The following is a 13111-nucleotide window of genomic DNA, read 5'->3' on the forward strand; positions in this document are numbered from 1 at the left end:
ACTCGTTCTTCGTGACCATTTCGCCAAAAATTCCACGCATATCGTTCCGCAACCACCGTATTCGCCTGATTTGGCTCCGTGTGACTTTTGGCTATTCCCAAAACTCAAGAGACCACTCCAGGGAACGTGTTTCGAGTCGATTGAGGAGATAAAAGCTGAATCGAAGAAGGTGCTGATGGCTATACCGGAAATGGAATGTTTGGCATGTTTCGGCGATTGGAAAAATCGTTGGCATAAGTGTATTTCATCGAAAGGGGATTATTTTGAAGGAGATGAAATTAATTTACAAGAATAAATAAAGATTTACAACCAAATTCACCTTACTTTTTACCCACAGTATAAATTAATAAAACCAACGCAAAACTGAGTCTTGTCGAGGCCCTATGCTCCCGAGAGGAGTGAACAAGGAACAAAAAAAAAAATACATTGAGCCAAAACCTCAAGCTTTTCCATGGCAGAAATATACTTGGACGCTTGCCATTGCTTGCCGAGGGGCGAAAAAACCTTTTCTATCATTTCCGCCAAAATAAAGTGAAATAACTTTGAGACCTTTAACCTTCACAAAGTAATTGGATTCCACTACGAAAATGGTGGATTTGTGAAAATTATTTTTTCCAAAATTGTGGATTTTTTCGGTCGTTATAATCGTTCAACAGAGAAAAACTGGCTAGATAAAGAACTATACATCAGCTTTAAGAGAAAACATTGCAGAAAATGCAGTTAGAAGTGCGCTTGCCATTAGTGAAGATACCCGTACATATGTCAGCAATGTTTTTGGGCCGATTGTTGGCATGGACAGTGACAATATGTGGTTTCAAGTAGATTGCGATATGCCACGAGGCCAATGGAACAATCAATTTATTGCAAACGAGATTCTAGGGAAGAATAATTTTATTTGGCTACCAAGAGCCCCTGATTTAGCGCTTACGGAGAACTTTCCGTGGGGTCAATAAAGTCCAAGTATGGTCAATACAGAAAAGAATTGACATATGTAAACGTGCATTGGATGCACATTTGGAAAAAAACACAGGGTTTGATTGAAAAGTAACGAGCCTTCCCGCGCAGAGCGTCTGCCAAGCGATCAACCGAATCGGCTGGTGGGGGAAATTGATCGTTGGACCTTCCCCTTCCACTAGAAACTGGTCCCAGTTCGCTGGCAACAGCGGTGCAGTCAACATCGCTCCGCGCGTGAATGCTGTTTTAAAAGTGTGTTAGGATTTTGCAGCGAAAATGCAGCGATCGTTGGAGCAACGTTACTCGATTAAATTTTGCTTAAAGCTAAACAAAACGAGTACCGAAACCATTGGGCTACTTAAGGAGGCTTACGGGGACCAATCTCTGTCCAGTGCCCAGGTAAAAGGTGGCACAAGTCGTTCAACGAAGGCCGGGAGGACGTCGAGGACGAACAGCGATTTGGAAGGCCTTCGACGACGCAAACAGACGAAGATGTGAACCGCCTTCTTCTGCACCTCTGCCTTGGCCAAGATGAGGGTTCCGGTGCTTCCCCACCCTCCCTACAGCCCAGACCTGTCCCCTCCGGACTTCTTCTTGTTCCCGCGCCTGAAAAGAAAGCTGAAGGGGAGGCGTTTCGACTCCATCGAGGCGATCCAAAAAACTGTGACAGCCGAATTGAACGCGATTCCGGCAGATGAGTTTAAAAAATGTTTCCTGCAGTGGAAGGACCCGCTGATAGCGGTGTATTGACGCTCAACGGTCCTATTTTGAAGAATATTAGTTGTATAAGCCAAAAGGTTTAATAAAACTGCTTAAAAAAAATAAGGCTCATTACTTTTCAATCAGAGGGGGTTCAAATTTTTCTCTACTTTGTTTCGGCGACAGAAGTATTCTCCTGACAATTTTGAGCAAAAGAGTCCACGGTTGTAAATCTCTAGAATAAATTTCGAACCTCCTTATTTTTAATTTTAATTATTAGTCCCTAATTATAATAATTATTTTTTGTTATATTTTTTTAGAAGAAAATGTATGTATGAGATTTCGGGATACGAGAAACCCATTGTTGATATTTAGTTTACTTAAAACCCTCCCCGAGAGGGCACAGCAATAATTACAACATACAGTTTGTCTCAGTTAAGGTTCTTGGCCCACTTGTTTTTAATTTTTCCAATGCATCATATACGAATGATATCGAATTGGCAGCTCATTCAATAAATTAAAAAAAAAACCGATGTAACCATGATTAAAAGAATTCAAAAGGTGTGGCCAACATCAGACCGACATAACAGGGGGTGTGGCAGCGATTTGTTTACAGCTAAACTGAGATTGTGTTTTGATGATATAAGAAAATTGTTCCTATTACTTCATTGCCGCCTGAACAACGACTGATTTTGGACGAGCGTAATGAACCTGGAAATGAGCAGCAGAACTTTGCTGCCGAATTCCCTATGATGTGGCACCGACCTAATATTAAAAGTACATATCGGAGAGAACCATGTTGTTAAGGTGCATATAGTAAAATTTTACGAGAAGAATCTGTACTTTGTACAAAGATTTTGTCTGAGGGGATCCCTAGTGAAATTTTATGGCAAATAATTTTCTAGAACATTTTAACCCTCTAGCGAACGTCAAAATGACATTTTATGTGCACTTTCTAAAAAAAAGAGGGGCCAAAACGACCCTTTCGTGAAAGAGCTAATGGGTTAAAATGTTCTACAAAAATATTGCTGGTAAAATTTTATTATACACACTTTACCAATATGTTTTTCTCCGACATACATATGTATATCTTAACTCTTTTTTTATTTATTCTTAAAACACTTAGACAAAATATGGCAAAGTTAAAATTGCCATAGCAAAGAAATTTACTACATTTGCGCACCCACAAATGCTGTTGCACAGTGTAATGGGAATGTTTAGTATTTCGAATAACCATTAATATATCGCAAGAATTAATTTTTTTATTAAAAAAAACACAATTTAGACCACCCTGTACTACAGAGCATATTAAAAATTTGTTATCATCACTTTTTGCCTAGTAAGTGGGTAAAAGCAAGACATTTTGCTAAGTTTTGACTATTTCTTTAATTTTCTTTTTTATAAAAATAAATGTATGTAGGTCATACTACAACAAAAGCCACATAACACAAACTTTCACACTCTGTGAAAAGTTAAAAAAATATTAAACAAATTTCTATCGAAATTTCAAACTTTCTACTCAGAATTGTTAGGAAAATTTTGGGTATGCATATTAATTTAATATTTAGTATAATATTGTTCAAGTTTAAAGTGGCTCCAAATTTGATTTGATTTTTTTTTTTTCCAACGAATGCTCGAATTTTTTTAGATGGAAATTTTAATTGTAAAACTTAGATGTGAACAGTCATTTGCTTACCATGATTTGTTATCCTATCCTCTGGACTAGTCATCGTGATGAGTCTGTAAGAAAAAAACTGTTAAAAACAAATAATAGTAATAACCTAAATATTTATATACAAAATTGCGCTAGTGGCTGCGTCATATGGCATTGATCGCCCATTTAATGCTCCCTATATTCTTTCTCGTAATCCACTGGACTAAGAGAACTAAATAAATTCAATGATTAAGCTGATCTAGACAGGTTTCTTTAAGACTGTTATAACAGCAACGACAAGCACTTTCAACATCCTATAAGAGTAAGCGTCTCTAATTCTTTTTCTTGAAATTTCATCTAATGGAGGATGCCGAACGTAGTGGCAGGACGCGGATTTATATACGGCCAAGGACTGTCACTTCAGCAACATTCCTCGTATATGCATGGAGAATATTTATGCTACTACAACAACAACAAAGTAGTGGCATCGAAAACTGATGAAAACATCAATAAAGTGAAATAAAAGTTGCCCAATAACCAAAAACTAACCTTAGAGAGCTGACAGAGGTCTTGTTGAACAATGCATATAGATCCGTTCAGAACATTATAGTTAATGATTTGGGTTTGCGCCGTGTTGCTGCAAACTTGGTGGTGCAAAAAAATGGTTGTATCAACCAAAGACCAAACATTCAACAAACACATTATTAATGGAGACGAGATAAGGGGCAATAGGCCGACCGGCTGCTGCGACTGTCTGGTCGCGTGGAACCAATGATTCGCAGTGGACGAAGCTACAAACCTGCCAAAACACTGCCATAAGGACCGCGACAGGATGTCTTATGATGACCCCAATACAACACCCACAAGCCGAGGCCCATATGCTACCTGTAAAGGAGCATAATAAACTGCTCAGCAAGCAGTTCCTGCTAGGGTGTTACCGTAGGTCTCACCCATGCAGACACCTGCTTGAGCCTGAGCCACCTCCCAGGCATGTCAGGAGGCACTTCCTCAATTACGCGGATGAGATCCAGGACAAAACAGACCGACATCGACTGGATCGGACAGTGTACAGACAGACAATGAACGACATTCATCGGGAGACCCTTACCACCTGCTTAAGCTCCCGACCCCCGAATGCCGTCATCGGAGTCCAACCACCACCCATCGCAGACGAAGAGCTCCAACTTCCCCGAGAGTCCCGCATAACCTTAGCACAACTACGTTCTGGATACTGTAGCAGGTTAAACTCCTAGTTATTCAGAATTGACCCCGATGGGGGAAGGCACCCCGCACGACACTAACCACCTTTTCACATGCCCAAACAAACCCACTCATCAACACCCCTCCCCCTCTGGACCCAACCCGTCGACACAGCTAGCTTCCTGGACTTACCGTTAGATGAGCTAGACGAAGACGACCAGTGATTACATTACACCGACAGGGCAAAGTTACTGCTACAACAACAAAAACAACGAGGTTAGGGGTTTGAGTGTACGACACGCAATCCAGACATCAGGCGAGTTTGTGGAGAGCTTCAAATGAACCAAGAACAAAAAACACACGTCGTTTTCAATCAAAAAATAAATCGAAGCTCACGGTTTTTATGGACTAAAACGGCAATATACACCACGAGTTTTCGCCAGACAGTCGGACAGTTAATAAGGTTATTAATTGGGCGTTATTAGACGTTTACGTGAAGCAATTCGCCAAAAAAGAAAGGATTTGTGGGAAAACAGCTAGTGAATTTTGCTCCATGATAACGCACCGTCGGACAGTGTCATCATTATCCATGAATTTTCGACTAAAATCGAAACGAATACCATCCAAAAGCCATCGATATGGTGGAATTTTTTCTGTTTGGTTGAGTCAAAAAAAACCACTACGACGAACGCGTTTTAACAGCCGAAAGGAAGTGATCCAAAAATCGGAAACGGCTCTGATTGCTATGCCGAAAATAGAGTTCTAGAAATGTTTTAGGAAATGGATCAAAGGCTGGCTTTAGTGTGTTGCAGTTTATGGCGGGTTTTTGAAAACGATAATATCACTTTTGAGGAATAAACTTGTATTTTAAATTTTCTGAATGCATTCCCGGAACTTTTTGATAGAAAAACTGTTTCTTGTAGTTGCTATTGCAGCAGTTTACTAAGGCCTGTAAAGGGCGCAGTACAGTCATCGGCCGTTGTCGTCAGTCTTATCTTATATTTCGACAGGGTGGGTCCGGAGGGAGAGGTATGTTAGACGGATGGAGTTAAGTAAACGCGTGACTAAACGGATAGTTATACATAGATTGATAGTTTAATATCCGGAACGGAGAGAGCTTCATGTGTCTTCATTACTGGGGAAAGGAGAGATATCAGGCTATCTGCGTACCTTTGGTTGACGGGTTTCCCAGGTTTCAATAGTGGGGCCATTCTTCCTGATTTTCACTTTTCAGTGGTTATAAGAGTGACCATAGGCAAATTGATGATGTGCTACTTTGTAAGATATGTTACGCGCGTTGGACCTATGTTATCAACATTAACATGCTTCGTCCGCCAGGACTAATGGTATTATAGCCTGATAACCACCTGAACGTCATCGCTGGTGAACCGTTCGGTAGGTTGCGCAGACTTCTGATAGCAGGGCACTTGGTTCTGTTCTCCGGAGGATGCAGGCTCCGCAAATATCTTCTTGCGAGAGTAGTCTTACAAAAAATTTGTATTTTCACCATTTTATTTAATTAAAATGTGATTCGTACTTCTTATGAAAAATTTAGCAGAAAAAACAGAACTTGTTTCTGGAAGCGGAAATGTTGTCGAAGATGACACAGATACCAGCTTAATTTAACTGGTGTAACGCCTACTGATAATACTTTTACATGGGTTGATGATTTGTCGAAAGGCGGGTTAATAAACCCTAGATCCGCTTTTGTAAATGAATTATTTCTCCATTTTTATTTATTTAATGGGACCCACATTTATTGCTGTCAAAACCGAAAAACTTTTTCACACAGCGAAAAATAGAAAGAAAAAAAAAAAACTTTTTTTAAAATATAATAATATTTAAATAAATTTTTAAAGAGAACTAAGTATGAAATTTTTAACGCACGCGTGTTTATCGATTGAACTTAAACAAAATTATTTCTTGCAGGGAAATCCACTGATTATGAAAAGTTTTTACATGCATATTCTCGTATTTAAAACCGCACCATTTTGTTGCCACATCCTCATTACCAACTTGTTTGCCAGTTACTTACCGCATGACTATATCCAGCCTGTGCGGTTTAGGAATCTTATTAGGTTGTTGACATCTAAGCCACAGTTGTTCGAGACCTTCGAACAGCGGTTTGCCTAGGGTTAACATTCTGTTCTTCCAAAGGGCAGGGCATTCACAGAGGAAATGGAAGATTGCTTCCTTTTTCTCCGGTTGTTTACAACTATGACAATATGTGTTGTGAGGGATGCCCACTGGATTGTTTGAGGTTGTAGGTGGGCCATAACGTCCTGCTAATTTTGCATTTCGTCTGGTATCATCTACAATTCGCGATTCTTAGGTATTTTAGGGAAATTGTACTCTTTACTGCACCTAATGGCGTGAATACCGATTCTGCAAGAGCGTTATTCATGGCAGATCCCCCCTCTTGTCAGTTCATCTGCTTTTTCGTTACCTTCAATATTCCGATGTCCCGGGGCCCAGATTAAAATAACTTTATGGTTTTCACTCAAGGTGAAAAGGCTATTCCTACTTTTTTCCATAGAGGTTGTTGTAGCTGAATTCAGTGTCTGTATTGCAACTTAGCCATCCGAAAGAATAGCGATATTGCCCTTAAAAGAGAAATGTGCGATTAGTAGCTTACAAGCTTCCTCAATTGCCAGTACTACCGCCTGAAAGACACTGCAGGCATTAGAAAGACGCACAGATTTTTCAATTTTAAGTCTATGAGGATATATACCAACTCTAACACCGCAATCAATTTTAGAGCCATCTGTATTAGACTGTAGTATCGAGTTATTTAGTGAAAATCCCTCAAAACCAGTACTGGAATTAGTATCCAAAAGATATTAAAACAAAACACCTAATTTCGGTATTGTTAAAAAATATTTTCTAGACAAAAGTAATAATTAATTAATTGAACCTAGTGCATACTTAAATAAGTTGGATATAACTAATATATTAGAGGGGCAAACTGCATACAAGTCTAGTAGCCATCTATTGCCAGCGGGACACATATATGTATGTGTGTATGTACTTGCCCTGACCACTCTTAATTATTGCCCCTACGATTTCTTCTCATAAACATCACAACATTTTTGTAAATATATATTTCGTACTACAACACAAACCATATAACAGTTTGGTAAACTTTGTGCAAAACGAATTTTTACGAAACAAAATTTTTACAAAAAAAATTGTTTTAATTCCACCGAAACTTTCAACTTTTTAACCAGATTTTAAAAAAAAATCTGGATATGCTGTTTTATAGCGCATTTAATTTCAATATAATTAAGTGAAAGTTTCGAGTAATGATTTGATTTTTAGAAATCTTTTTTGTTGACAATGCTTGGATTTATCTTCCATACCAAAAAAGTAAAATAAAAATAAAATAAATATTTCAAAATTCAAAACTCAAGAATGCATAGATCTGCTAGCGCCAAAACCATACTCAGCACTATTTTGGTCCCGATTGACTTCGGGTGGGCGATGGTCACCTGCCATAGCGCCTGGGAACCCATCCATTAATTTAAATAATGGTGGAAACCAACAGTTTTCGAGAGGGCCATATAACCGAAATCTTTTGGCATCATATTCTATTCACAGGGTGAATCTTCTCTTAAGAATTATTATTTTTGCAGATGGCGTCGTACGTCAATCAGATTCGACTAGATAACTGTAGTATACAAACAGACAAACAACAGAGTGCGTAGAGGTCAAAATAAAGATTTCCTTCACTCAAAAGCATTTTCTTATTTGGAAACGTTATTCTAAAACAAAATTGAATGATTAATTTTGCGCCGCAGATGTATGCAATAAGTTAGTTTAAACAATTTATTCTCTGCTTCAAATCTCTTAAAACTTTTTTTTCAAAATTATAAGCAAACATATAGAACTGCAAACAAAGCAGTAGACAACAACAAGCAGCTCCTTTGCTGAAAGAACGTCATAACTAAAATAAAAATCTAGAAAAAAAGGGTTTTAATTTATGGCATTATTCTTTCCTCAGTAAAAGTGAAGACACATTTTCGTTTAATAGATACCGTCATCAATTTTATGTACAGCATAAAGGAAGAGCTGGCGATCATAAGTCGGTTCTACGTTACCGAAACGACCCGGACTTATATCCAGCCAAGGACTGTAACTCCAGCAGCAATCCCCGTATATAAATATGGGGAATGTTTGTGCTGCTACAACAAAAACAACAACAACAGCTGGCGATCATTTCTGCGTGCTTGTATTTTTTTCGGGTTATGACGTTTCTTCAGCAAACAAACCATTTGTACATATTCGTACATACTATATTCATATACAATACATAATATGTATGTACATATGTATATATGTACATATATATGTGTGTGCATACCTTGATAATTCACAAAATTTAATATTACATTATCAGTTCCTGACTCAATCTCGAATTTTTCGTGACAGGATAATCTAAGAGGTTCTAATATAATTTCATTTCCATATTATTCAAACTTTGCGGGTTGGGTTATTATGAGGGTAAGCTAATGAAAATCTATGATTTAGCTCCGCGTTGCTTGTATTTCACTTTTTTATAAATAACATTTCCTAATCGCGATCCGAACACTTTAATATGCTATTGAGCTGCCCAATTTTTTTAAATTGTTGGCAAAATTTTAATTTGTTAAAAACATTTCCCGACACAGATAAGCATTCAATATTTTTATTAAATTATTATTTTATAAAGCTTATAGTTTATGTATAAATTCGAGAGATTTGTTTTGGTTTATCGCATGTAGGGTATTTGCTTTTCACTTGATTGCGTGCTCCTCCTTTATAGTATAACACATTTTTAAGCTTTAGTTATTCTTTTTGGCGTGTATGTCTGCATACATTTCCATTTTATAAAATGTATATACATACGTATATAACTATTTACGTAAATACATTTAATTTAGAGTACAATAACAATTTAACACAACATAACACAGCACACTTGTTACATAAACCAACCAACCGAGCGATCAATTGCAGAAAAGAATGGAGTTGAATAGCGCACTACAACTCTATGTATCCCAGAATTGCGCAGAGCTCGGAGAGCGCAAGAATAATGTATCATTAACTATTGTGGCGGCAGAAAATTGTTGGTACAACGATATTATGTCAAATTCGGTTGAGACGGCAGTGGTTAGGTACAGGAAGAAATTAATTTAGCTAGAACTGGAGTGATGTGGTTCCGAGCGCTTTAGTTGAGCTGCTATTAACCACGGAACACGTTAAATCATAGCAAGCAATTTTGTCTTCATTTGTAAGGACACTTGTTCGTGAACGTCTCTCTCTTGGTCTCTTGGATTTCTAGTTTCGCGGGTGTTGTTCCTTGTTTTAAGTTCATGCAATTGGAACTACGCAAAATATTTGACGAAACGCGGCATAAGCATTCGGTGTATTCAATTCACTAGCTAGCAAAATGAGCATACTACACATACGCAATGATAAATATTTAAATAAAAAGAAAACTATGAAGCAAATTGCAAATCACTCTCGGTCTATGATGATGTTGATGATTAATGGTTTTTCTTCATTTTTTATACAATTTAGAGATCGGCGAATTTTGTCTAACTCCAATTTGATAACTTGTAAAACACCTGCAACCTCACACATAAGTACACGTCTGACATCCACCTACTCTGCATAACTTTGCGCTCGGTTGTTCACTAGTTCGTCACGTTTTTAATTGGAAACGAAGTCTCGGGAATCTCGAAACCTAATTAAGCACCAATTGCAACATAAATTTTGTTGTTGTCGCACAGTAATCACAAAATTTCTTTTAATTTACAAACGCATCTAAATTTTCTTTAGGAAAAACAAAAAAGTTTTAATTTCACGGTCAATGTTTTCACTTCCACAATTTAATCCAATCAGAACTTATTTACCAACTTTTGCTTTCGCCTTATGGAATTTTTTCACTTCGACTGATTTGATTTTCGATTTCAGCTATTCTCTTCTTCCTCTTTGTCATCTATCAAATTAATTTTTGCCTCATTTCATACATGCTCCTTCGCTATTGCCAGACCAATTTTTATTTTTCTCTCGTTTTTATTCTTATGCTGCTGCGTGCACCTATTTGTGTCTAAACGCAACAGCACTCTTAAAAAACAATTTGTTTGTGCATAAACATAAACTTTATAAATTAAAGGTATTTTATAATTATTTTATATTCAATACTAATACATTACATATATTGTATAGTATTCATAAAGTCTCGTATGGCATCATTTCAGCCCATAGAAAATGTCCAAAATGGTAGAGTTACATGAAGATATATCCTTTCTATTGAGAAATTTGAATACTTCAAAACCAATTGTTTTAAAATTGTAATAAATGAATTGAAATTTTTAGATATATTCAATGGCAGCCTTTAAAATCCAATGGGTGTAAACAAAGGAGTAAATATGAAAGAAGTCTTGTACGAAAGGAGAAATATAGGATACGCAACTATAAAAAGTCATTAAGAAGTACTGTATAAAAATAAATCTCTGAGTAAATAACGATATGTGGAATCAAATCCCATGGCGGTATATGAAAGCATTCAATCAGACACGGTACTACCGCTGCGGTACAAAACTATACCCTAGAGAGTACAGTTGATCACGCAGAGTTGCAATTTACAGCTAGAGTTCTACCACATAATTGATTTAGATTGAGGTGTTAATCTCGAAAATACTCAAATCCATAAATATAAACTTAAAGAGAATAATGTGTGTTCAAACTGGTGCAGACTGACGTAAATTCGGATGGCAACAATATTTCTTGTTTTATCGCTCCTTACCAAGGATAATAGATACCAGGTTTGGTTGTTAGGTATGGTGAAAAAAAAACTGTTTGAGGGAAACTTTTGATTCTACGTCATTCGGCCTGTGTTTCACAAAATTTAGCTTGTTGCAATGATAAGGATAAAAAAGAGGTTGTCTGTAAAGTCGGTTTACTAAAGATAGTTTAACGTGACAACGTCATAAGAAAATACTGATGTAATGGTTGCAATTTTCAAAACAAAAATTCGAATTTTATTTGTTAGATAGATATTTTGTGTGGATATGGAGAAGGAGGTAAATGGAATCGCAATGGAATAGGTCAAGTTACATATACACAAACGTCAAAAATTACGAAATATTTATCAAATTCATGAAAGATATGTTCAATTTCGATTGTGCATCAGACGTTAATAAATCAACAACACTAAGAGGCACCATCATCGATTTGACTTTTTCAAGACACATTACACTCGAAACCCTCCCTTTCATTTTCTACTTTTCCTATCATCTCCTATTCTCAACAGAGAAATGGTTCATTACCATGCACACAGGAAGAAGGCATATGCAAATACAAATATGTGAATTTATTTATGTACGTACATATGAGCATATATCTTCTGCTCAAATATGAACGAGACTTTATCAATAAAACGGTCCGCTGATGACATATGGCAAAAATAAATTTTTTGTTTGATGGTAGGACTGTTATAAGCTTACATGGCAAATTTCAGCGTGATATGTCACATAGTTTGTTTTCTGTGATACTGTAAACGAGTCAAGCTCGTGTGTGTTTTTCGAATTTAACGATGGAAATTCAAGTTGAACAAGGAATTTGTTTGAAATTTTGTTATTCCAAAAGAAATTTCGGCTTCAGACGCCTTAAAAATATTGCAGACAACCTATAGGGACTCTGCTCTATCGCGTGCACGTGTTTTCCAGTGGTACAAATCGTTCAAAGAGGGCCGTACATCGGTTGAAAACTTTCCTCATGAACGTCGTCCAACAACATCAGTAAACGACGAAAACATCAGAAAAGTAAAGGAAATTGTGCTTGAAAATCGCAAAATCGGTTAACGCTGAACGTTTTAAAGCGTTTGCGCGAGAACATTCGTCTTAAAAGGAAGGAATTGTGGGACAACAAGTCATGGTTCTTGCATCACGACAATGCACCAGCTCACACATCACGTCTTGTTCGCGATTATTCGAACAAAAATAATGTTAATATCGTTCCGCAAGCACCGTATTCACCTGATATGGCTTCATGTGACATTTTCCTGTTTCCCAAGCTCAAGTTGCCGCTCCGTGGAAAACATTTTGAGACAATTGAAGTCATAAAAGAGAATTCGAAGAAGGAACTGAAATCCATACCGAAATCGGCCTTCCAGAAATGCTATGATGATTGAAAAAAACGTTGGCATATGTGTATCGCCTCCAATGATGATTACTTTGAAGGAGATAAAATAAAAATTTAACAATAATTAACCGTTTGTGTTTTATTAAATCAGTCTCGTTCATATTTGAGCATAATGTACATACATATATGTGCTCACTCAAGTAGGAGAGAGCCAGATGTCGAACGTTGCCGAATGCGGGCGCCGATTGTGCTCTTTGTCGTTCGTTCCGCGCTCTCGCTTGCAGTTCAAGGAAGGTAACGACGCATGAGCAAAATAACGACACATGTTTTCGTGCGTGCAGCCGGCTAAATCGAATTATAATCACGTGACTGAGTAGAAGGAAAAGGTTTTTTTGTAATAGCGGTCGCCCTCGCAAGTGTCATAAAACTGTAGGTCCCTCCATTTACGGAACAACTTCAAGACACAACGCACAAATT

General features: G+C 37.3%; 1 protein-coding gene across 4 annotated transcripts in view; it reads right to left on the bottom strand.

Moving 5' to 3' along the window:
• The window catches only part of LOC129239710 (histone deacetylase 4), a 68840-nt gene extending 58377 nt beyond the window's left edge, over window positions 1–10463 (bottom strand). For 2 of the 4 annotated variants that reach the window (XM_054875461.1, XM_054875457.1), the window contains exons 1-2: window positions 8868–10463; window positions 3350–3393 (exon numbers count right to left, since the gene is read on the bottom strand). In XM_054875461.1, coding sequence (XP_054731436.1) covers window positions 3350–3383 — 34 coding nt within the window. In that variant the 5' untranslated portion in view covers window positions 3384–3393; window positions 8868–10463. The remainder of the gene's footprint in view (window positions 1–3349; window positions 3394–8867) is intronic. The other 2 variants (XM_054875458.1, XM_054875459.1) reach the window with 2 other exon arrangements.
• Between the last annotated feature and the right edge of the window lie 2648 nt (window positions 10464–13111).

This window comes from Anastrepha obliqua, chromosome 2 (assembly GCF_027943255.1).
Source record: "Anastrepha obliqua isolate idAnaObli1 chromosome 2, idAnaObli1_1.0, whole genome shotgun sequence".
In the NCBI taxonomy this organism is placed as follows: Eukaryota; Metazoa; Arthropoda; class Insecta; order Diptera; family Tephritidae; genus Anastrepha; species Anastrepha obliqua.